Raw genomic sequence first — 24,790 nt, 5'->3', positions numbered from 1 at the left:
CAATGAGGAGCGTCGTAGCGCCCTTGCTCTTAATGGCTTAGCTCGGAGTAGCATCTTCTCTTGTGGTAGTTGTAGTCCTAGTACGTTTAGCATTAATAATGATCGGTGGACACCTCTTATTGAATAATGGCTTATCACAGCTTGAAGGTTGAGATGCACGATGGGGACATTCGATCGTGTGGTTATGTTTGGTCGATGGAACGAGTTTACTCAAATGGGTTTCTTACAACCTACATCTTTATCCATGTTTGGAGATTCATAGGATGGATCTGCTATATAGAATTACACTCGATGGAATTGCACACGTCTAATTGAAATAGCCACAGTTGATTTATTTGGGGAAAAGTACAAGAAGTCGTGAACTTACTGCACTTGTGCCAATTAAGTCTTAAAATTTTTAATTGTACCAATTGAGTCCTAAATCTTTTGACGACGGAAATCACTGACATGAACTCTGGGCACCGGTGCTAACGTTGACAGAATTTATAATCTTTTTAATATTTATTCTGAATTTTAAAGGAAAAAAAAAAAGCAAGCGGTCGATACGGCTGGCTTTACTAACTAAAACAATAGCTGGACGAACGTGGCCGATGTGGCTGGCATCAAAATAGGAAAAAGCTGATGCAGCTGGCTTTGTTGTCGAAACAATTACTAAAATGACACGGCATGTGCAGCTCGCTTTGCTTTCAAAACAGTTACTGAACGACACAGCTTGTGCCGCTAGCGTTATGATGACCAAGTTGAGAACCGGAGGGGAATATGACAATAGTACAGTGTGACATTGCCTATCGGACGAGAGATGAATAATGTTGAAATCAAACTAGAGGATGTTAGGACTTATTGTAAAAAAAAGTGACAAGAAGTCAGATTAGCTCTGAATGCGCACCTGAGTATAAAGCTCCCAGAACGTCAACTGGTGGTGCGATGCGAGCAGCAAGAGACTTGCTCTCGGAGGAGCAGTGCTCGAAACTCCTAAAGCTGACCCACTTCCTACCTTAAAAAGCTACACCCCATTCACGTCCTGGTAGAGTAATAGGGGTTCATGACAGGCTTTGTAAATAGACATATTTGCTGCCCTTTTTCATGATTTTTTCTTTAGTGTTTGGGTTGGGGCATTAATGCTGAATGCATTTAGGTCCGTCGCTTATGAATGAAGCCTCTTATCCTTTCTTGCATTCAATATGGGGACTGGGATTCCATCGAGAAAGCTACCATGTTGCAAGTTATTTGATAATCCTCGCAATTTCCTAATCACTTCATAGGAATTGTGCTTTTCCTCTATGGATGTCTCCTGAGAAAAAAGGAATGCATCAGGCTGTTAAGACACAATATGCTTGAAATTCCGTTGAGTTGTGTTTGGTTGTCTGGATTTTAGCTAGGATAGTGCATAGGATATGATATAAAAACTTGAGATTTTATTATATCATATCGTATGTTTGATGAATTGCAGCAATAAAATCGGGTATTTTCATATTCTATCATATTCATTGTTTGTTATAAACGGCATATTGATATAAATGAACTTGAAAATGCACAAACGAGATGATAAAAATTCCTCGTGATTCACAGTTAAGAATTCACAGATATACAAACGGAGATAATCTCCATCAATCAATTCTAATTATTATACAAAAAATCCACATCTTAAACAAAAAAAAAGAGCTCATTGTAGCATTCCAAAGCTACAGGTTCGACAATGATAAGAAATATAAATGAGTTACAACAACATTAACAAGGTAGATCAGCAAGAGAAAACATGATTATCCACCTTTGCGATTACAAAAAGTGTAGTACTTTGACTCTCTCATCGCTTTCGTAAAATTTCAATATGAAACACAAGGTAAAGGAAAGGTGGAGTTTCGAATCTTTTGCTACTTTCGTGGATTTTTGACGTGAACCAGAGAGTTACGGAGGAGAAGGAGTTTCGACTCTCTTATCGTTTTCGTGGAGCTTTGATATGAATAATGAACTACGAAGGAGTCGTAAAGCTTCAATATGAACCAGGGATACGGAGAAGAAGGAGATAGAGTGAATTAGAAAGATCTGTTTCAAGTTTGAATTTATTCATTTAAAATCGGACTTCTTCTACTTCATTTTTATATACCTATTTATTGATTAGTTTTCCTCTCTCTTTTTTATTTATTTTTATTCCCTTCCGTCATTTCTTAATAAAAAAATTTATTAAATAAAAAACTATACTAATATACCTAAAATATGTAATAAATATAGATACTAAATATATATACACATACATAATATATATTATAGAATAGAAATTCAAATATATAAATAAAAATAAATTATACCATTATTTTTTTGTTATTTTGAATTTTTATATTATAATGCAAATATTATTTTATATTTAATTATTATTTAAATTTTTTAATTTAAAAAGTTTGTTATTTGAGAAAAATAGCTTTTATGCCATGGATATAAGAAATCGTATCTACCCTTATCCCACTTTCCCAATAGGATTTTTTATCCGGACTATATCTCTTTTATATTTGACTTTATCCTATTTTCTGCCGGAACCAAATAAAGAAAAGAAAATAAAAGAAAAAATAAAAATAAAAAAACTTCTTTTTTTTTTAAATTGTCCAGGTTAATGCTGGCTGCACCATGTGGGATGACCAGCATTAGCTGGAGCATCACGTCAGCAATTTCCGACCGAAATTAACACCAACCTTATTATTGTAGATCCCTTATAAAAAGGACTGCTGCCCAACATGTCGAAAGAATGAGCATTGTTTGACGCCATTAATGATATTGTATTATGATTCCATTAAATTTATTTATTTGACACTCCGAGCTTATTTATATGTTTTTGATATTTTCTATTTCTATTTAGTATACATGATGAAAATAGATGAATGTTTAACAGGGTAGTCTCTGACAAAAACATTATAGTTGGATCATTACGATACTTCTCATTTATGAATCAAGTTAAGTGGAGAACTATAATTGCAGTACACAAAAGGGACTGTGTCGATTAATTACGTACAACCGCTATGACTCGCATTAGTTTTCTTTACTTAATTATGATTATTATGTGATAACCAATTTACTTAATATTATTGTGTACATTATGGTCTTTATTAAATCATGAAAGAAAGGTCATATGGGCAAAGTGGGAGAATGTAAGAATAATTGTGGCCCACATGATATTATTAATGGTTTAATAACTATTTAAATGCTAAAAGAGGCTATGAAAAGTTGCAACCATTATGAAGATAGAATATTCTATGTCCTTTAGTGAAAGACACTTATTGAATGCATTTATTGATAGCCTATATAAAGAGTCTGGTCTTCTCTCCTCTGCCCACAGACAATAAGAGTTATATTCTATCTTCCATAAGATAAAATACATTAAGAAAAAGTGGGTTAAGTGAGAGAAATCGGATTTTTTCGTTAACAAAAAGTGGGTTAAGTGAGTTTCTTATTTGAATAAATTTTAATGTACGAGGGTAGGGTTCACAATCTTCACCCCTCAATCCTTGTTAGCTTAGTTACATTTTGATCTTCCAAATTCACGGAGGTATAGTTCATCATATAGGCAAGTGATTACATAAGTAAATTACTTCTTATGCCCGTGCATCGACGTAAAGCAAGTAATGCAGAGAAGGGTATAGTTTGGCTTTGGTTGAGGTAAAGTAAAATTGGATTATATAATGCTACGGACTAAAGGTACGGTTAGTAGAGCCGGTTCCGTTATGGAAATGAACGGGGAAAAGAATGACAGAAGTAATAGGTTGACATTGACAATGCAAAAGCCTTATTCTTTTTGTACAACAATCTGTAACTGTGAAAATTGATACAGAACTTTGTGTGGGGGCAAAAAAATCTAAAGGATCCTAAGCAAATAAAAACATTGTCCAGTCTGTGTATTGCTCTTCTTTTCCGATTTAGAGAGAGCATCGAGAGCCGGAGTGCCAACTATTTACTCCTGATTGTGAGAGTGGATCCGTGAACAAGCATCCGATGGCACGAATGCGAAGACGAGCTACCCATCTGCAACAACTTGGGAGTCGCCTTTAACGTTCTCTGGCTTGCGGAGGATCCATCCGAAGCATTTCCAACTTGGGAATCGGGTGCGGCACTTGATACTGGACCGGTTGGCCGTGTGATGGCAGACGATCCGACCACTCCGTCCTGATGGGCAGGTGGGAATTTCTCGCTTCTGGTCATGGGATTGGCTTTCTTCATAACTCTCGGCCTCTGCAGATCCACGACAGAAAGTTAAGCAGACAACCGTGAAGATAAGTGCCGTCCTATGGCTCCAGTCGGTTTTGTATTTTCTGTTCAGCAGTTAACAGTTTTGCCTATACTAAACAGTAACAAAAGAATGCATAGCTCCAAACAAAAGAACGTGTTATATGTTTGGCGACTTTGGTCTCACTGAGATAGCAGTTCTGGATTGGACAAGCATCAAGTGCATTAACCTTCATATTGAGCTCCAAGCCTAGGAAACATTTCGACACAGTGAATGCGAAGGAAAGACGATACTGACTCCACGGTGCCAGGGCATGAGTGGGCAAATGCACGTGTTGCCTAAGGAGTTAAAAGTCCTAGGATATTCAAACAATGCAAATGGAGATCCGGTTGTAAATGACGTTTGCTGTTGGATCGTACAACAGGGGCACGTACAAGAACATGCAAGAACATCAGATGAAGAATTCGCATCACATACATGTAGAGTTGCCTGATTCTCTGCGGTGGCTTCTGGAGCTGGATTTACCTTCCCAGCCCGATCATGAACTCCATCCCTCCTGGAACCATGGATTGCGCCTGGTCTCTTGCCTGAATCTCTTTGAACATGAAAAGGAAACCTCATTTTAGAAACATTGACATCAATAGTTGAGACAGAGAGAAATATGGAATGAAAGAATACTAACCTTCTCGCCTTGTCCTTAACCAACCTTAGATCCATCTCTTTACTTGGAGGATACTTTGGCAGACTTGATGGGTCACATGCACGGGGTTCAGCAGCAAAGAACTACGCAGGGAAGTGAACTAAGTTAAACTTCTATGAATTGGTCAAAGGGGGGATTGCCATCTACCCCACTCACATATTTCTTAGCTTGGATTACGTAAATGTGATAGTGCTTCAGATAAGAAAGTACTCCATTATGCTAGCCCTGATATCATTCTCGAAAATGATAGAAATCAAGAAGAAAAATAAAAAACAAGAGCACACAAAGTACATTAAAAGAGGGTTATATACGGCATGGTTTTATTATGATTTTCATGAATGATTTTGTTTCAGGAAAATCTCTGGCTTCACAAACTGCTTCCATCTCTTGAAAGAAAAGAACCAACTGAAACTAGTCAAGAACACTCTAGCATGATATTCATTCCATCCAAGTTCAAAACACTAGGTTGCTCTGCTCAACAGATTGAGTAACCACAACTTACTTCGCTATTTAGTGCTGCTGTGGCAGTGCCCCGTTCATCAGGGTCTATCGAAAGCAGAGTCTCAAGGAGAGGTAGAGCAGATGGTGGAAAGTCCTTGAATGTTTCTGCTATGCAACGAGTGTAAGGCTGTGGTGGCTTGAAAATATTGGCATTTGGCAATTTATATTTGTGCCAATATGCTTCAGATGGTGAGCCACATAATTTGAAAATCTTATGCAGTTGCTCTACCTAAGAAAGAGAGAAAAAAATCAAATGCAAGTCGGGTTTCGAGTTTCAACCTTAAGGCAAAGCAAGCAAAGCAAACTATTACATTGCAATATAGATGATACGTGGGTAACCAGCCATCCGAGGTGCTTCGACACACATACGTATGGAAAATAAAGCCCTCGACCATGTTGCAGAACATATTGATTGAAACAAATGACTTCCCTACCCATGGTTATCACTTAAAGAATTTCCCATTGTACATTTAGTGACATAACCATGCCATCAGGATACAATTTTATAGAGTAAGACGTCAAAAGTACCTCGGTCCGTCCTGGCATAATCGGCTTTCCATAGAGTAACTCCGCCAAAATGCAGCCTGCACTCCAGAGGTCAATGCCAACTCCATAGCTAGTGGCCCCAAGCAAAAGTTCTGGCGCTCGGTACCATAGCGTGACGACTCTATTCGTCATAACTTGCTTGCGCTCAGGATCATAGAACGTGGCCAGTCCAAAATCAGCTATCTTAAGGTTCCCTTCGTTGTCAATAAGTAAATTGGAGCACTTAATATCACGGTGCAGGACATCACGATTATGGCAATGCTCAAGCCCTGACAACAGCTGCCTCATATAACATTTGACCTGACCACATTTTTTGGAGAGGAGTTCATATTTTAGAGATTAGACAACAGGGTTGAGGGGAGGGGTAAGAGAATAGCAGAGGACTTTGACCGAGCATATCTTTAAAGAGGATACCCAAAAGAAGACTGAAAGAAAACTTGAGATTTCACTATGTCAAATCATCGATGTTTTGAAGTCCAGTGAAAAACCCTGGAAACAAAAGGAGAGAGATATCTGTAAATCAAACAAACAGAGAGCAAACAATTCCATGTAGCACTGACTTTCCATGAGTTCCGCAGGTGAAACTGATTAACATGTGAAGAGTGCGGTGAAACTCATTGCTTGTGCGCAGCCTGAAACTGATCCTCTTGTTTGCAATGTTGAAAACCTTATTCCTGAACATGTGAATATTCTAACGAAATTTTATGGCTCAGCGTGTTTGAGAAGTTTATATGCATGCAGCGAGTCTCCCTAGATATACCTCATCATCCCTAGAAGATCTCCTACAACCAGAATAAAAGGTGATACTTCTTTTTGAGACCAACATGCTCTGCTCCCTGAGCAAGTATTGCAAATGGATAAGAAAAATGGATGAGAAACCAACAAAGAACAACTCCATTTAGTTTGTGCCAGTCAGACCAGTTGAAGCATGAAAAAACTCATGTGCAAAAAGGCTCCCAGATGCCCGAGATTTAGAGAAGTTGCGGACTTCACGTGTAAAAGCCCCTTCTAACACAAAACTGAAAACAGAGCTAGAGTGGTATTTCACTAGACACAAAGTCAAATAGCCCCCCCCCCCAACCCCAAATTTACTATATGATAATTTGACAGTCTACAAACCCCTCCCTTCAGTCTTTACTGAACATTCACATCTGAATTAACTTCCGAACATTCTAATTCAACTGTTACTTGGATCTATCATTCAAATTCCCCGCCCAACACAGTTTAACCGCTCGCCGTGACAAATTATACGCTGAATTGGCCGTCAAGTGTATGACCAAAAGCTCATATCACCACAAAAGCCCCTTCAAGAAAACAGAGCTAGAGTGGTATAACGAGACCAAAGCAACAAACTGTCTAGAACAAAGAAAACCTGCCTCTTATCGATCACCAGTTTACCACAAGGAAATCGAAATCAAGGATGATTTCAAATAACCACACAAGAATATGCAATCAAGAAAGTAGGACAGGTTTTGCAAAAAACAAAAAAAAAAGTCACCTGAGCCTCAGTGAACTTGCCATGTTCGCGGGCAGCGATTCCGGAGAGATCGTGTTCCATGTACTCGAAAGCCAAGTAAAGACCTGACGACATGCGCGAAGTGACCAGCCCCTCGAGCTTGATCACATTAGGGTGGTGGTTAAGCCTCCTCAACACCAGAATCTCTCGCGCCATGAACTTGATGCTCTCTGCCTCCAAATTATCGAACCTGACCTTCTTTAACGCCACCGTCTTCCCCGTCACCAGATCCCTCGCCTTGTACACGTTGCTATACGTTCCTTCCCCAATCTATCACACGATCAAACCATCAGAACAAAAGAATGCTAAACGCCAAAAAAATTGAAGAACAGTACACCGGAGGTGGCATAGTAGCCTCGGAGGTACCTTTTCGAGCTTTTGGAAGGTATCGGCGCAGCGAGGGACGAATTCACCAATGGCATCGCCCACCGCGGCGACCAACCACGGCGGCCAGCCTTGCTGGTTCCTGACGAAAGGCGCGGCCGGCAGAGGCTGCGGTCTCTCCTCCACCTGATCGCCGCGGCCGGGCTCATCTTCCTCGGAGCCCGTGGAGGCGGCGGCAGCAGCTGCGGCGGGCGCCTTCTCGCTCGGGCTCCGGCGAGGATTTGGGCGATGCTTAACAGCGGTGCGGCGACGGCTGTCGGTGATGATGGTCGAGATGCAACCCATCTCGTATCATGGGTCAGCCACTGCAAAGCATGGGACGGGGGCAAGATTCGGAAGAGCTTCGTCGATCCAGCAAGCTTAGCTACGTTCACTGCTGCATCATTTACGAAGGAAAAACGATGGTTACGTTCAAATTATACCTGTATACGCATGGGTTTTGTGTATACATATATGCATGTATATGCGCAGGGCAGAGAGAAACAGAGAAACGGAGAGCGCCCGCTATGGCAAGGAACTGCAGCAACAGTCAGAGGAATTGGGTCGTGGAGTTGGCGCGATATATCCAAACTGCCACCCGCCAATCAAAGATGTGATCTTACACATTTTAAGTATGTAAATGTCCAAACATAGTTTTGTTTCATATTTGAGCATCTACAAGTACCTTCTTCACCATATTCTCGTAAAGGAAAAACTATATCCGAATTCATTTTAACAACCAATGGAAATGCGCCAAATCTACTACTACTTGTAATAAGCGAGAGGAGAACGTACTGGGGAGATGCTGATATCTTAAAATCGATATATCGGATGATGTAAATGTGATCGATTCTATCCACTTGTAACCTATCGTATGGTGACCAACTTTTTCATGTCAAGTCTCGATAAAGTTAGCGTTGCTCAATGTAAAGCGTAAAAGAAATTGTCATTTCGTGATAAATTTTTTTGGTCGAATGTGATATTCTAAAAGATGGGGTTTGATGTGATAAAGCAAATGGATAACCTTTCTTGTTCCCCTTGCCAGATAAGATTAACTCGAGTGCTTTTTATTATTGTTAGCAGCCATGGCATCTTTTTTGCCTTTTCTTTTTGGGATAATGACACAAACAATTTATGAATTTCGGCCCAATGTGCAATTTGATTCATGGACTTTTAAATTGTTCAATATAGTCTATGAAATTTAACCCAATGTGCAATGCGGTCCTCGAACTTTTAATCTGTTCAATGTCATCCCCGAACTTTTGGTACATGTTCAATTTAGTCCCCGAACTATATGAAAATGTTCAATATAATCTCTAAACATGAATGAATGGAAAGGACCGTATTGAATATTTTCATATAGTTCAGGACTGAATTGAACACGCATCAAAAGTTTATGGATAACATAGAACAAATTAAAAATTCAGAGACCGCATTATACATTGAGTTAAAGTTCATGATTTACATTGAACAAATTAAAAGTTCAGGGATCAAATTACATATTAGGTCAAAGTTCAAGGACTGCTTGTGTCATTTTTCATTTCTGTTTTTTGTAAGCAGCAAAAATGGTGGTGAGTGGGAGAGTGGTCAGGTCGTGTGGGGGTCATAGGGCCTATGGACCTTCCCCCAAAAGTCAACAGCATGGACAATAAAGTCTTCTGATCGATGTTTTGGGGTCCGAATTCAAAACAGCATTGGCTTCTCATCTTGACCCCTCTCCCCCCGGCAACCAATTGAACTCGCGGGGCCCTACCCTCCTCCTTCTTCTTTAATTTCTTTCTTTCCAGCGATGCTTATTGAAATAATATTTTTATTATTATTTAATTATATAATTTCGATTGATTGATGAAGGCTACGTCCGGACGAATGATCATCGCCGGGCATAAACGAAATTCCATTGGAGAAAAGTCTCTGTGTTTTCTCGCGTGTCACGCTTATTTCTAGTAAGTTGCCAAGTAATTTTATTCGTTTCCCTTGCCGATCCTCGCGACTCCGATGGAAGGACCTATTATTCCGATGGAAGAACTTTGATGCTATTAGTGTTTGGGAAAGGCCATAACACGATCATAACGGAAGAACCGCTCATTCTAATAAAATTTGCTTCCTTTGGAGCAAATGCTTGATCTTATGATTTTGAGACCGTCCAAATTATCTAATTTACTTATAATTATATTTGTCTGCTCCGATCCCTTGATCGTTGAGAACGGAGTACTCGTTTGAGGTGAATATTTACCCCTTTTCGATCCTACGATCTGATGTGTACACTGAGACGTCCACTTACCGTCCAGAGACTGCGACTTCAACGAGCTTAAGTCCGGGGTTGCATTCGTTCTTACCCTTTACAATTTACATGTTTTACTTTTCTCATAGACTTTGCGCGTGACGCCCGTGATGCTTACACCTTTCGGACTCCGTCAACGATTGGATAGGAGACGATTCCAGAAAAGAATCTCGCTCTAGTCAAAACACCCTCTGCAGCAACAACTTCCCCCGCATGGAATTTGTCTCCTCCTCCGGTGCACGAGGTCAAGACTGTACGATCACGAGCGACGACCCACGACCAACCGAAGATGCGGATGAAACCGCGTCTTGGATGGGTGTTGCTGTGGTTAGGAAAAATCGGAAAGGGAGCGTTGAGGAAGGAGATGGAAAAGGGAGAGTCGAGTGGGGGAAAAAATGCTACGCAAGTGGGCACTAGTTGTTGGTGCTGGAAATTAGAATTGAATGCGTGATGGGGAGATGTGATTGGTTGCAATGTCAAAGAGATTCCCCAAAAAAAGAGTAATGTAAGGATGAATGAATCGAAAAGAAGAGGAAGAAGAATAAAAGCTTTTCTTCGGGCTACAAAAAGCAAAGCGAGGCACGGGTCCCATTTTGGACTTTTGCATGCGATGCAGATGCGTATTCCCTGAGCCTCCTCCCCAAGTAACCCCCTTCACAGCTGGGGAATATTTCCATGTTCCATATAAATATATCCCAAAGCCACCCGCGAGAAAGAAGGTGTATAATAGGTAGGGGCGAGCCTATGGGCCGGTTCAAACAAGGACCGATTTGGTTCCCGGTTCCAAAAATTGGAAACAGGTCTTGACCGTTTCAGTATCGGAATAGAACCTGAAACCCAACCGGTTCGAACCCAGCCCTAATTAAGTTCTTTTACTCTTTTTCTTCGTCAATTCAATCTTGTATATATTTGATATATTTTCCTCAAGTAGAAAAAAGCTCTATTCATGTTTGACGCGATGCATTTGTACATACAATAAAATGAAACGAAAAAAAAGTCCCTCGAGGGTCAATAAGATTAGTGAACCAACCTTAAGAGTGTATGTTTCAAGTTTCGAACCTAAAATCTGCACACCTTAAAATTGATCAACGTAATTTTAGCGGAAGCCGCGTAAACGGGTGGTTGTGCGAGTGTGAAATTTGAGAAAACACAACATCAGTCAATCTCAGAGGTCACATCCCATCCCATGTGGAGTTGTCGCATCCAGTTTCAGTGTTACGTCTTATACCCCGTGCTTTTCACAACCAAAACACACATCTTGACTCCGTCCGCCCATCCATTGAAGATGGGTCGACTGGCCTGCCTAATTTTTCAAGATAGCGTGTTAGACCCTCGTGCGTGTTCCCAGGAAATCAAACTCGCAGTCTCCTGCTGCGCACGTTATGCAGCCTTTGAGAAAAGACAAACCCATTTTTCTTGCTTTAACTCCGCCTATAAGGGTAGATGTCGGCAACGCAAGTTCACATGTCTGAGTTCTCTCTACGTTAACGTTCGTAGCACCAAAGATGAGTAGGCTCCACGCCTGCCATTGCCCGTCTTCCGAGTCAAGTGTACAGAGTCCCCAGCATACGGACCAAAACAAGAAGCACCCATTGATTGAAGGAGGTGCAGCAGAAGACAAAAGTTACGAATTGACGTGGCAACTCATCTGTGGCTGTGCCAGATACTTGGATAGGACTCCCCATGTGCTCCACACCATAAAACACTTGGGAGACCTGCAAATTTCCCCGTCCACGCTACATTCACACTTGAATCACAGCTCAGCCCATCTCAATAGTCAGCTTTCTCATTTGAAGAAGCTGGAGCAAAATGGCGACATGCTGCGAAGAGGCAGACTCCAATGGCATGCTGATAGGGTTGGTGATAGCTCTGGTAGTCGCAATGCTCTTCTTTGTCATCTGTCAGCCATACCCTCATAGGAGAATCACCGTTTATCGCTGCTACTGATTAATTATGTACATTTTCATCTTTTCTCTTACTGGAAAAGATCTTACGTTCAGTTCAACGCAATCCTTTTGATTTGCTTATTTAGGGTGCGCATGAATACCATTCTGTGCCCGGGCGCTATTTCTGAACAGAAATGATTTTTTTTTATTCTGTATCCGGAAACAATTTCTGGGTATTTGATAAACTGTCCAAAATTTCTATTCCTAGAGTAGAAAAAAACAGAAATGCATTTGGTAACTACACAAAATTTCTGTTCCCAAATAATATTTTAATAATTTTTGAATTGTTTAATTTTTTTTTACTTTCTTCTTTGGCCATGGCCGTCGCCGACCGGCCACCCGGGCCGGCGAGGTGTCACTACCTCGCCGGCCGCCAAGGGCGAGGTCGTCGCGGACCTCGCCGGGGCGGACCTCGGGGCGAGGCGCCCTCGCAAGTTCGGCCTCGCCAGGCTGGACCCTCGCCACCCATGGCGAGGCCGGCCTCGCCCGAGACGGCGAGGTTCGGCCTCGCCCGGATCTGGGCGAGGCCGAGCCTCGCCGTCGCGACCACGGCGAGGCCGACCTCGCCGTGGGTCGCGGACGGCAAGGCTCGGCCTCGCTCGATCTCGGGCGAGGCCGCCTCGCCCGTGCGGCGAGGGTCCGAGGCCTCGCCCTCGCTCGATCGAGGGCGACCCGCCTCGCCCGGCGGCGAGGGTGACGCCCTCGCCCTCCCGCCCGGGCCGGTGGCCGGTCGCCGGTGATCGGCCCGGCTCGCTAGGGAAGAACAACACAAAAATAAGAAAAGAAAAAAAAGAAAAAGAAGAAAAAAAATTGATTCTCAAAATTGTGCCGATAAACAAGAAGCAACTTTTTTTTACTTCTTGTTTCTCTTCCAAAACTGTTTCTCGACACAAATTTTTGCAAAAATGTGCCGAGGAACAAAAAGTTTACCAAACGCATTTCTGTTCCCAAACTATTTCAAAAGAAATTTTCACTATTGCGAAGTATAGAAGAGCATTCGAAGAAAATTTTCACTATTTGGCACGTTACCAAACGGGCCCTTAGTCTCCTTATAGAAGGAGCATTGCTGGTCACACATGAGAGAGAGAGAGAGAGAGAGAGGAGAGAGAGGTGTGTTTACAGCATTTTGTGCAGTCCAAAATTTGATGTCTCATTAAAAGTGAGGTTTCACTTGACTGCCAAGTTGCCAACATCACAAGCTGCAAATCAACAAAACATAAAGAAAGGCGGGCAACTATTTTGATCTCGCTAACTCAGACCAATTCATGTCAAAAGCAACCGAACTCATTCTTTCATAATCTCTCACATTCTTGACCAAATAAATAAATAAATAATCTCTCACATAGTATGAAAATGAGCTTAGAGAAAATTATCTGCAGGCTGACAAAAGAGGTTAGCATAAATTTCCAGTGTGGAAGAGAAGGTTCTATCTCAGTTACATGCCAAAGTATTGATTTCTATTTTTGTAGGAAAAAAAAGGAAGATGGCACCAAATTTTCCAGCTACCACATGCGACATTCAGCGCACAGACTTTATTCTGCAAAATGCAGTGATCCAATCCCACCGCATATATCCCATTCCCATGTAACCAATTAGGCACGATCATTACAAAACAAACTCAGAAGTCCACCAATAGAAAATCCTGGCGCAATACTCGATGCGATTAGTGCACAGGTTCAGAAATTTAAAATGATTTATGAATAGTGAACCAACTACACAACCACATTCATTGCCAAAGTAAAAATACTAACCAATTGCAGAAGTAGCTCCCATTTCAACAGAGACCCCTTTCTCATTAGCAGGAGTTCATAATCACAACTCCTCATCAAAATTCTTAACTATATTCACTTCCATCACTACACGTTGTCAGTCAATCAAGTCATTAAACTAGTTAATCCAGCATAGATACTTGTCTATAAGGAGGACCGCTATAGTCCACAGCATCCAAAACCATGCATTAGCTGAGCAGGTGAGCTCCATGTAATTAAATCTTTGCAAGTTATACTATTGGATCTCAATCATGGACACTGCAAAGGAACTTTACACTCGGTAGTTGTCGAACCCTAGGCAGAGCAAAGCTTTTCAAGAGCCAAGTTCTCATCACCACCAACAGCGTCAAGTGTACTCCTCACAAGAGGTTCAAGGAAGCCCATTTCCACCAGTCGTTGTACCTAGATCAGAAAACTGACTTATTCCAGTGCCGTCATATAAGCATATTTTCACTAAGGATGCTGTGGTGATAACTGCTAAGTGATGCAAACCTGGTTTCACGAATACTGTAGGAAAATTCAAACTCATGTTGGTTGGGAATCTTACAGAAATGCATTCTAATGTTTTCCCTTCACAGTAATATACACGAGAGCACACATAAATGCACATTTTCGTCTTCACACAATACAGAGCAGCATTACCTTTTCTTCAACCACACACACACACACACACACACACACACACACGTAATATACAGAGCAGCATTACCTTTTCTTCAACCCCAAGGGCAGATGTCTTGGCAAAGGTTTCAGTCCAATATCGCGCTGTGCCAACGAATGTCTGGTAGTCTTTAAGATACTGTAATATCCTTATACAGACACTTTATTATATTACAACTAACTTCATCAGCAAAAATATGAAAACAAAGGGACAAGGCCAGCAGCGAAGGGAACCTGTTGTGCTACCACCGCATCTTGAGGATCATCAGGTTCAGGGGCGGAGAGTAATGCTTGTATAGAAAGGAGTGCAGTCTTCAAAGTGAGTGCTGGGCTCCATTGGTCCTTCAAGATGTCCAAACAAATCGCTCCACTTTGGCTGCTGATATTAGGGTGCCTACACGATTTAATTACGCGCACAATCCTTATATCTGTCAATCTCAATTTTGATTTAGCAACTTATTACATCTAGAGTTCATATTTTAGCTTCCTAATCCACACGTAATGAGATAATGAGGGGCCTCAAATTGGATCCAGAAAATGTTCTATGATTAATTAAACTTTCACAAAAGAGAATTTAGTGCTCGCTAAGTACAGAGAGAAACCCAACTCAAGCTTGAGAGTCATTTAAATGGGATGCTGTTTCAATGGAATGTTAAAAGATACACAAACAGGTTAGGCCTCAAGTTAAGAAAAGCACAGAAACAATGATGAAAAATGATAAGGATATCAACAGGGTTATTTCAGAGGATTTACATGGTTAAGGTTTGGTCAGGAATCTGGACTAGACTGGAGTTTCACAAAATATGAACAATGAACGAGCCATAATCAAGGCACGCAATTTGCTTTGGTTCCTGGTTATCCAACTTGACTAGGGTGACAGCATTGAGTGCCCATCACAAGCTCAGCAACCATCATACACATACAACTACTAGATGTAGTTTGGGGTTCGATTTAATCTTTCAAGAACAACAAATTAGCTACCATATGCATTACCAATTAACGCCAAGAAAAAAGTAGCAAACAAGATTACAACCTACCAAACTTTGGTTGCAAATTGCATTTTGGGGGGCTGGAAAGGATATGCATCTGCACCAAGAAAAAGGAAATATGGTGGATATCAATCAATACAATGCAAGAACAAAATGTCTCTGATATCAATCAATACAATGCAAGAACAAAATGTATCTGTTTCTGCACTTAACAACAGAAAACTAAACTATAGCACATGAACGAGAAAGAAAGGAACACATAACAGCGCAGAACAGAGAAAACTGCGTTGCAGACATTGGAGTTTTTCTAAATCACTGTATTGAATTCAATTTTGCCATTTTTAAGGAGGATCCCCTCCAACCCACCCACCCTCCCACCGGCACACACGCGCACACACAAATGGCGAGTACCATTCAGTTTCTGCGAGGGAGTCCAACATCCTCGGGACAATGGGAACGATCACAAATAAGCTTATGACTTAAAAACTCGCGCTTCACCTGCCTTTTCGGTCCAATAACCACAGAGATTACACAATCGCATCGTCTTGAAACCCAAAACGATGGCCCCTATCGGCGCTCTCACTCCCGCGCGATACCAAAGCAGATACCGAAACCGGAGGAAGAACCTAAACGACATACGAGGAATGTGCCCAAGACAAAAGTCTCGGGAAACTCCGAGCAAACGACGGGGTAATCGGAAAAGGGGCGGGAATGTACCGGGGAGGGTGATGTCGATTTGGAAAGTGCCGCCTTCGTAAGGGGTGCCGACAGGACCGGGTATGGTGCCGACCAGACGAGCGAGGTTGTCGGCTTTAGGGCTCACCCTGATGCCCGACGCCTGGAAGTCCTTGCTGCATTCCTGGAGCTCCTTCTGCACCCTGCCGAAGTCGATCATCTTCGGCCTCAGAACGGAGCGACACGAAACCCTAGGCGACCTCCTCCTCCCGGTACCGGAAGGAAACGAAGGAAAAGGCGATCGTGTCAAGAGAGAGAGAGAAAGGGAGATTTGAACGCCCTTTGGGGGCTCTTCGCTTTATGGAGCGTCGTCATGCTCGTTGCAAAAATGGTCCACTTTCGGTGGGTGACAAGGAAATATTATTGAAATCCATTCGATTAAGGTCCAAAATGGTCCCATCTATGAAGTTTTGGAATTCAAACGTGATACCTATGTAAGGCTAGTTGGGTATTTCTTAAACGCGAAGTATACCCGACAATCTTTCGATAAAGATGATGGCGAGTCTAGCAAAGCTTTTGTATGTCCATCTTGGACATTCTTGCATGGAATTTTTATGGCAAGATCCCCACCAACGATTGCCAGCGATCATATCAAATGTGACGGAATGGAAACAACATGCCACGTCTCGTACAAGAGATCATTGATCCGTGGGCCTTCATTGATCATTTTCTTGCCTTCGCCGGTAACTATATGTCATCATTCTGCATACGCACTATGGAATTGCTTCCTAAAAACTTCACTCGGTCAGTCCACGTTTGTTTGATCAAATAGAATCATAAAACCATATCCCATTTCGCAATTCAGGCATGTTTGTTATCTTTGTATGCTGCAAAAAAGCAGACCAGACAGGAACAACTCAAATAACCTCTGAAATACCAAAAAAAAAGAAAGTGTAATACATGAAATCCATGAGAACATAATGGAGGTCGACACTTGACAAGAACGCAATCCGGCGAAGGCTTGGTCCAAGACTCAGGATCCTAGTCAAGTGAGCTCCACACACTCACAACCAGAGTGTGTTTTGAGGGAATACACAATCATGGAATGTCTCATTAAGGTAATAGTCTAATAAAAAGGAGGTCGTATCAGCATGTTATATACCATTGCTGCCTTACTGTAGCTCTTTGCTGACAGCTTATCCATATTTACAGTAACATTTACAACAAATACCCTTGTCATATCCATCGTCTTCTTTTATCTTTGCTATAAAACAGTAGATATTTTTCCGATTCAGAAAGTCTAATGAATCTGCCAAAGGTTTCCAAATCTCTGATGTCCCATTTCATCATCTCCAGTTGGCAATGCAAAAACTTCATTAGACATATTCCAGCCTGCACTCACCCCTCAGAGTTCCAATGCGAATCAATCAATCCACGATCATTTTCGAAACCACCATCCGTAGTCCTTCCAATAATAATTTCATTTCCGCTATCTCCTGCCGGATTCATCTCCGTTTCTGTATTGGCAATGGCTTCACTCGTCCTAGAAGTCGTAATTCCAACCTCCATAAGGTGTGAAAGTTGAGGCTCGTTTGGTAAATTCACCTTACCGACTCTTTTTGATTCAGAAATTGATCCCCCACCATGTTCTGTTCGATCATCAATGTAGATCTCTCTGTCAACAGTTACAAAGTCTTTCATGGAGCCATCCCAGCTTGGATTGCTCCCCAGTTCTATGTCAGCGACGGCTTTGCTCATTTTCTGGCCAACAAAATCACCATTCATTCTTTGAGAAGGAAACTGAGGCTCCTTTGGTATCTTAGCCCTGAAGTTGTTCTTTGATGGAGGTATCGGAGAGAAGAATACCTCCTTAAAGTTTCCTAAGACCCCTTTATTAAAGGGGTTAGTTTGTCGATCAAAGCGATACCTGAAGTTCTCATAAGTAGTCTGCAGGAGCACATCAACATTGCAAAGCATCAAAGGACATGTCATATCATATGAGAAACTGATGTCTTGGATTTTCATCATAACAAGGCAACTCCTGCCATGACATGTAAAATACAGGAAAAGAGAGGTATAATCCACAAGATGGTGAGTCCGGAAAAACTTTGAAAAGCAGCTTTCAACTCCCCAAGACTATTGACCGGAAGTTTTTGTGCTTGCTTAATCTATTATGAAACTCTTTGAACCCAAAACTTGCCTTTCCCAAGCCCCAAGTCCGAAGCAGCTCAAAGGCCTTTGGGTGTCCCAAGCTACTTTTTAAAATTTTCCCAAACTCACCATGCAGCTATAACTTGAGAAAAATTGCTAACCTGGTTTTTGCTGATGAGATAAAGATGGAGGACAGTCAAGCCTCCGACAAACCAAACTGATACGAAAGTGTAAATTATCAGCACAATGGAGGCGGGACTTTTGATCAATGCTCTCCAGACTGAGACTTGCTTGCCGTCCATGATTCTAGCTATATAGACCCAGCAGAAGCCAAAGATATATATGCAGAGAAGAGTTGAAGAGAAAACGAACATGAAGAAGAATCGGTAGTTCCGCTGACACAGGGAAAAAGAGCCTAATTCAGTAACATCACAGCCACTAGCTAATAAACTTTCTAGAGCAGTAGTGGTAATTCTCACAGCACATATGCGATAGTGCACAGTACTTGTATTAGTAGTTGGATCAAATCAGACAATCATCATTTGAGCAAGAGGGCATTAGGTGTGATAGCCCATAGTAGTCGTATCATTAGTTGGATCAAATTAGACAAACTTCATCTGAGCAAGAGGGCAACAGGTCGAAACCCACATATTTGAAAAACTACCAGTGTACCCCCAACAGATACTACAGATATTTAGTCTAATGTAATGATGGGAAGTATAAAGCTTGATATGGTAATTGGTAAAAATTACCTGCTGAGACGCCAAAAGGTTTCCCAATTAATTACTGTTCGGCGTTTCTATTACATAATAAGGTTAAACAAAACCCAAACCAATTGAGTATATAAAGGTAATTGGCTAAAAGATTACAGCTGCAGAATCTATTTTGGCTAATTTTCAAGAAAGCATTTGTTCCGACTATGTTTTGAAGCAGAAAATTTTTTGTGTCAATCAATTTACACTTTCACCATCCAAAATGATTTTCTGCAATGTAATGAACCTTCCTGCTTCCTGCTACCACAAGAAAAACAGTTGACAACATGCTGTAACATTTTATCATTGACATGTTCTCTGCAGCAAAGTACATGGCACGGGTGGATCACTGCTCAAAATATAAACTTGAAATTTTCTTTTCAATTTATCTTCTACTTACATTAGCTTTTTTTTACAATTGGTCAACAACAAAACTGATACGAAGATGAACTTACCAATCCTATGCACTGCCCAACCCAAGGGCAATGATGGTCAAATCTTTCAACACAGTTGTCACATATTGAACAGTGAGAACATCGACGAGGCCTGAATAGCATGCAAGTATCACAATATTTGAGCTTCACTCGTATTCCATTGATCATCACCTCTTTCTTTCGTGAGGTGAGTCCGTTTGAAGATTGGCCTTCCTGGTTTTGAGAATTCTCATCCTCGTTTCGAAAATTCTCATCAATATTAGCTTTCTCTGGTGGGTGAGTATTACGAGGAACTATACCAGGATCTCTTCCTGACGTCAACAGAAGGAAAATCAGAACCTGATGGGACAGATACAAAGAAATATCAGAGGACAGCACAAATAAACCAGAAGGATTAGCTGATGTTCTTTCTTCCATCTATAAATCCTTTACTATATAAGAATATCTCAAACTAATTTGACCGGTCGTTGCCATCAACCTAATAGAAAATATATGAGGGTCGTAAAGCTTTACTAAGTGAAATTCGAATTAATGCAGAAAGGAAATTTTAAAGTAGATAGGAACCAGACTTACAGATAAAGTCAATACAAGAACAATGACCATTATTGAGATACCCAAGCGATGCTGAAAATCATTAATTAATTTTCTGGCAACAAAGTTACAGAAAACAGCGACAGGAACAATGATAAGCGGTAGAGTTAAGAGAAGAGAGCTCGCATCAGGTCCAAATATTAGCCTCCCTTGAAGACCAAATATCTGCAAATTGGAACAACCAAACATAAATATGCCGAGTAGATGAAATATATACAAGTTAGTAGGGCAGCCAGCTGTGGGTCAAAGAACACTAAAACCCTCGAGAGAGTTAGCACTTCCCAATTATCCTGCCCCGACAGAATTAATCATGATTTGAATAAGAATTCCGGATGAATACCACCAGGACAGGACATGCTATATGAAGACTTCCTTGCTATGAGGACAATGAGCATGCCTACGGGAATCTCGGCGGCAGCAACACAACGACTTGTGCCTAGTTTAAGCCACATCAGCTGTCCACTGGAGAGATTCTTCGACTATTCCACATTTCCTAGAGTCATGTCCAATTGCAGTATTTGGGGAATCCTCCTTGTGTTCCCATTATGCCAATGCAAATCGAATCGATGCTATTATCTATGAAGTCGAACCTTTCCAACTTTCATGCTTCATCGGCGATTAACTGGTATGATTACGTTGCCTACATGCTGGTATGTGATCTAGCCTCAAAACACAGTTCAACATGCATCAAATAGAGCAAAGTTCGATCATTTCTGTACATGGGCACATACTAGCATGCAATACATCCCGCGCAAATCGGCAGAAGAGGAAACTATCAAACAGCGAAAACTTGCACCTCTAACCCACGGTGTTTGACTGGAACTAAGAAACACAACAACACTACACTGACGTTCTTGTTCAGATTAAAACCACCCAAAGTGAACGGTGACCGGATTCAGCGGACCAGAAACACCTCGGGTCAATCCGACTTTCTTGCTCAGCGACTACGGCCACAGCAAGAAGAACATGCACACGATCAAAAACCAGTACTAGCTCGCGCGATCCGCCGCGAAGCTCCGACCCCGTGTACGAGAGCGGGATTCGAAAATCCAGAAGCGATCGAACTAAGAAGGAGCAAAGTTGGCTGCGATCGAAAGTAAGCGAGGGCGAACACTCACATTGCTTCCCTCCCAGGCCTTGTACGCTCGGACGAACCCCGCGCCGCCGGGGGCGTGGGGGGCGGCGGCGGCGCCCGCCGACGGAGGAGGGTAAACTGCGTCCGCCATCATCTTCTTCCCCTCCCCTGCTCCCTCCCTCGCTCTCTCTCTCTCTCGCCGCGTCTCTGCGCAATGCAATCTGCAGGAGTCAACGGAGCGAAATGGCAAGGCGGGAAGAATCAGGCAGGGCATTGAAGGAGTCCCATTCGAGGGGAGCAGCAGGAGAAAGGTCAAGAGAAGGCGGCTCCCCCCTTTTTTTTTAGGAAGAAAAACTTTAAAAAAAAAAAAAACCTGAAATAGTGATGTGAGGTTGACTGTTCAAAATTTCGGAGGAATCGGAGTTGGGACGTCGGGTTCCGCCCAACGACCGTCGCCTCTCGCGGCGGCAAATGTCGCCGTCACGGCGGTCGGCGACTCCGTCACTCGCATTCAATTCTAACCATTAACAGATTCAAATTGCCCCCTTTGTTTTTTCTCTGTCTGCTGCCGTGTCTCTTGTTTTTTGGGCAGAGGAATGTTGGAGTTTGGACAGAGTCCCACGCCACGGTACGGTCCGATTCCGACCCGTTCGCGCACTCCAACCTCAGGCTCGCTGCAATTGCTCCGAATATTCAACTTCTCCCTTCGCACAGGTCAGTTCCGACACCCAGAAGTACCAAACCTATTTAGTCACCCAACCAAGAAAGTACACAGACATATGATTGCCATAAAGATAGGCGCGTGCGCGACAGCACCGATGACGAGAGAAATCCGTCCAGACGAGATACGCGAATGGAAAATTAGTAATCGATGGCAATGAGAGTCCAGTTTGAAGAGGCTCGTATATGGAACGTCTCGAGATAATACATGGAAAGGCCTGCCAATGCGATTAAGAATTCCTTCTTTTTTCTCATATTTCCTTTTTTGATTTTCTCCCTTTCTTAAACTTAACATACTTGATTTATGGTGTCTAATATGATATTCGTACGTCTATAAGCTGTGTATTTTGTCGTGCGGCGACAAAAAATTTGGTGCTTATAACTCGCGGAATTTTACTTTAATTTCATTAGACGGAATAATTAGGCATTGTTGTTTTATGATTCTACAATATTTAGCAAGGGTTACTTGCATGCATACGAATTCGATATTTTACGGTACGATGTGGCATAGATTGCTAATTATCGATATTTTTACTTATAAGTCCATCAATACATCTAGAGGCGATAAAAAGATATCATCTTTAAAATCTGGTGTTATAAGGTGAAAAGTTAAATGGATCCGGTTGTGCGCCATTGAATCTCAATTTGGCATGTGTTATAAGTTATCCTTTTCATTTGGTTGGATAGATAGTTTGACACTACATATATAATAAGTTTGATGGGAGAGATTTTCTATACTTAAAATGGTCCTATCTAAGACCATATGCATCCATGATCATCATCTCATAACATGCGGTATGTCTTATAAACATAGAATTAGCCATACCCATTATTTCCTAACATAATTTATGTGGTATATTCATAGAATTAGCCACAGCTGGGTTATGCTAAATATGAAGAATTATTAGGCGTGCATGCATTATCTATTAGAATCAATGTGTACCGTCAAATCTGGTGGAATTCATATATGTTCATAGGGAACCAACTTTTTGAAAATGTCCAAAATCCTTCAATTATATATAGAGCATTCACCTAATAACTTCTACTATGTGAATAACTAGCTTCGCGTGTTAATATTTTAAAAATTTAAGTATTTTAACGAGAGAGTCTTTAGAAAGTTTTCTTGACGTGTATATATGTTGCAAAAGAAATAAACGATTTTAATAGAGATGTGCAAAGAATGCTCTAGATGATGGAAAAATTACCAAAAAGGTCATGAACCTATTGCACTTTTGTCAATTCAGTCCTAAATTTTTTAATTATGTCAATCGAGTCCTAAATATTTTCATGCTTTACTAATTGAGTCCATCCAATCAATTTTGGTGACGTGAACGCTGGCCACCCTACGTAACATAACCTACATTAACGTGGACATTTTTAAATAATATTTTGATAATTTTATGGTTTTTTCTTTTTTTTCATTTTCTTTACTTTTTTTTGGAGTGATGGCTGGCAACCCTCATCAGTACTGGGTGAGGGTGTTGCAGCCCTTGCCTAGAGCCTACGACCCTCACCGACTCTCACCCCAAAAAACAAAAAAAAACAAAAAAGTAAAGAAAACGAAAGAAAAAAACATAAAAATAATAAAATACTATTTAAAAATGTTCACGTCAGTGCTAGTCGTACCATGTCGGACAGTTGGCGTCTACATCAACAATTTCCAACAAAAATTGGTTGGATCATCTCAATTGGCAAAACAATGAAAATGTTTAGAACTTAATTGGCACAATTAAAAGGTTCAAAACTGAATTGGCAAAAGTGCAATAAGTTTAGGACTTTTTAGATAATTTTCCCCTTTATAGGCCTAAGGCTAATATGTGGCAGATAAAGACGTTATAATGTTAAGTTTCCTAAACACATAAAATATAACAAAAACAATTTTAGTGTACTATAATGAAATCTTATTTGAAATAAATCTAGTTAAAAAGTAAAAAAGCAAAAAGAAGTTATTCTACAATGAAAATTGGTTCAATTGAAAGGTTTGAGACTAAATTGGTACCGATACAACAGGTTTATAACTTTTTTGGTACTTTTCCCTTTTAATTAGCAATAATATCAGTCAATTATATATTTGGAGGAGCTCCATACTTTTAGCTAACATTCTAATCGAATAAGAAGTACTTATTCTTAAACATGAATAACTATTTCTCCTGAGCAACGTATAACCTCAAGCGACACACCATGTACACGTTAGTAGCTATATGCAGAATGGAACTAGTAAAACCAAAAGTAAGTCCTCCAAAATCGTTACCTAAAGATCAAAATGTCCAACTTCAGTACCTTTTAACCTGAAAAAATTATAAGTAAGAAGTGAGCAACCACTCGCTCCATAAATAATTCTCAAAATCTAAAATAGGAAGATCTTTCTCCCTTATTGTATCAATTAAAGATAATTTTTTTAAAAATCAATGGGTCACCTAGACGGTCACAACTCCGCTCCGCTTCAATTTGATTATTATAATAACTCGTACATCACTGATGAATATGACCTCATTTAAATTCACATTTTCTAGGCACTAAACAATCTCATGTCAATGACGTGACAATCAAGCGAACACGTGAACACACGTATGTTATGAATGCAACATATACCGTAGACGGGGTCTAAGAATTCATTGTCTACCAACCAGAGACTCGCGTCACAAAGGGCATCACCCTAAAGGCAGTTGATACAATTTCCTTAGTTGTAGTCCGCGAGGTGCTGTCGTCCAATATCACTTTATTTTTTTAGGATACGCCCAACTTGTATCCCACTGATCTCGCGGTCGCTTGCGATAAACATGACATCACTCGCAAGCTTACATTTGATTCGAATCTTTTTTTTTTTTTTGGTTATGACAACTTCGTTGACATTTTTTGGGATCGAACCAGATCGAGTCCCTGGACCCTTCACACCCCTTGCCACCAGACT

At 41.1% G+C, this 24,790-nt stretch overlaps 3 protein-coding genes across 5 annotated transcripts; all 3 read right to left on the bottom strand.

Moving 5' to 3' along the window:
- Positions 1 to 3,733: 3,733 nt before the first annotated feature.
- LOC115661335 (probable serine/threonine-protein kinase At1g54610) lies at positions 3,734 to 8,458 on the bottom strand. Of its 2 annotated transcripts, XM_030583638.2 has the most exons (7): positions 7,840 to 8,456; positions 7,456 to 7,743; positions 5,940 to 6,257; positions 5,413 to 5,640; positions 4,893 to 4,993; positions 4,688 to 4,805; positions 3,734 to 4,215 (listed from the first exon to the last, which is right to left on the bottom strand). In XM_030583638.2, exons 1-7 carry the CDS (start codon positions 8,140 to 8,142, stop codon positions 3,934 to 3,936), a joined length of 1,638 nt encoding a protein of 545 aa, XP_030439498.2. In that variant the 5' UTR covers positions 8,143 to 8,456; the 3' UTR covers positions 3,734 to 3,933. The 2 variants fall into 2 exon arrangements, with proteins under 2 accessions (XP_030439498.2, XP_056170796.1); XM_056314821.1 differs by lacking the exon at positions 5,413 to 5,640 and having other exon boundaries at positions 7,840 to 8,458.
- Positions 8,459 to 13,807: 5,349 nt separating this feature from the next.
- On the bottom strand, positions 13,808 to 16,498 carry LOC115693518 (ubiquitin-conjugating enzyme E2 27). Its single transcript, XM_030620544.2, has 5 exons — positions 16,199 to 16,498; positions 15,530 to 15,578; positions 14,727 to 14,886; positions 14,542 to 14,631; positions 13,808 to 14,234 (listed from the first exon to the last, which is right to left on the bottom strand). Exons 1-5 carry the CDS (start codon positions 16,374 to 16,376, stop codon positions 14,127 to 14,129), a joined length of 585 nt encoding a protein of 194 aa, XP_030476404.1. The 5' UTR covers positions 16,377 to 16,498; the 3' UTR covers positions 13,808 to 14,126.
- Positions 16,499 to 17,278: 780 nt separating this feature from the next.
- Positions 17,279 to 21,865, bottom strand: LOC115693509 (probable protein S-acyltransferase 6). 2 transcript variants are annotated; one of them, XM_056314207.1, is made up of 6 exons: positions 21,533 to 21,865; positions 21,203 to 21,380; positions 20,067 to 20,249; positions 19,515 to 19,832; positions 18,469 to 18,702; positions 17,279 to 18,103 (listed from the first exon to the last, which is right to left on the bottom strand). In XM_056314207.1, the coding sequence occupies exons 2-6, from the start codon at positions 21,311 to 21,313 to the stop codon at positions 17,555 to 17,557; spliced, it is 1,395 nt and encodes a 464-aa protein (XP_056170182.1). In that variant the 5' UTR covers positions 21,314 to 21,380; positions 21,533 to 21,865; the 3' UTR covers positions 17,279 to 17,554. The 2 variants fall into 2 exon arrangements, with proteins under 2 accessions (XP_056170182.1, XP_056170181.1); XM_056314206.1 differs by lacking the exon at positions 21,533 to 21,865 and having other exon boundaries at positions 21,203 to 21,471.
- Between the last annotated feature and the right edge of the window lie 2,925 nt (positions 21,866 to 24,790).

The sequence above is a fragment of the Syzygium oleosum genome, unplaced genomic scaffold (assembly GCF_021117445.2).
Source record: "Syzygium oleosum isolate NSW1041296 unplaced genomic scaffold, Sole_v2.1 Sole_v2.09, whole genome shotgun sequence".
Classification (NCBI taxonomy): Eukaryota; Viridiplantae; Streptophyta; class Magnoliopsida; order Myrtales; family Myrtaceae; genus Syzygium; species Syzygium oleosum.
The sequence above is the reverse complement of the archived record's forward strand: the minus strand, read 5'-3'. Positions and strand labels throughout refer to the sequence as shown.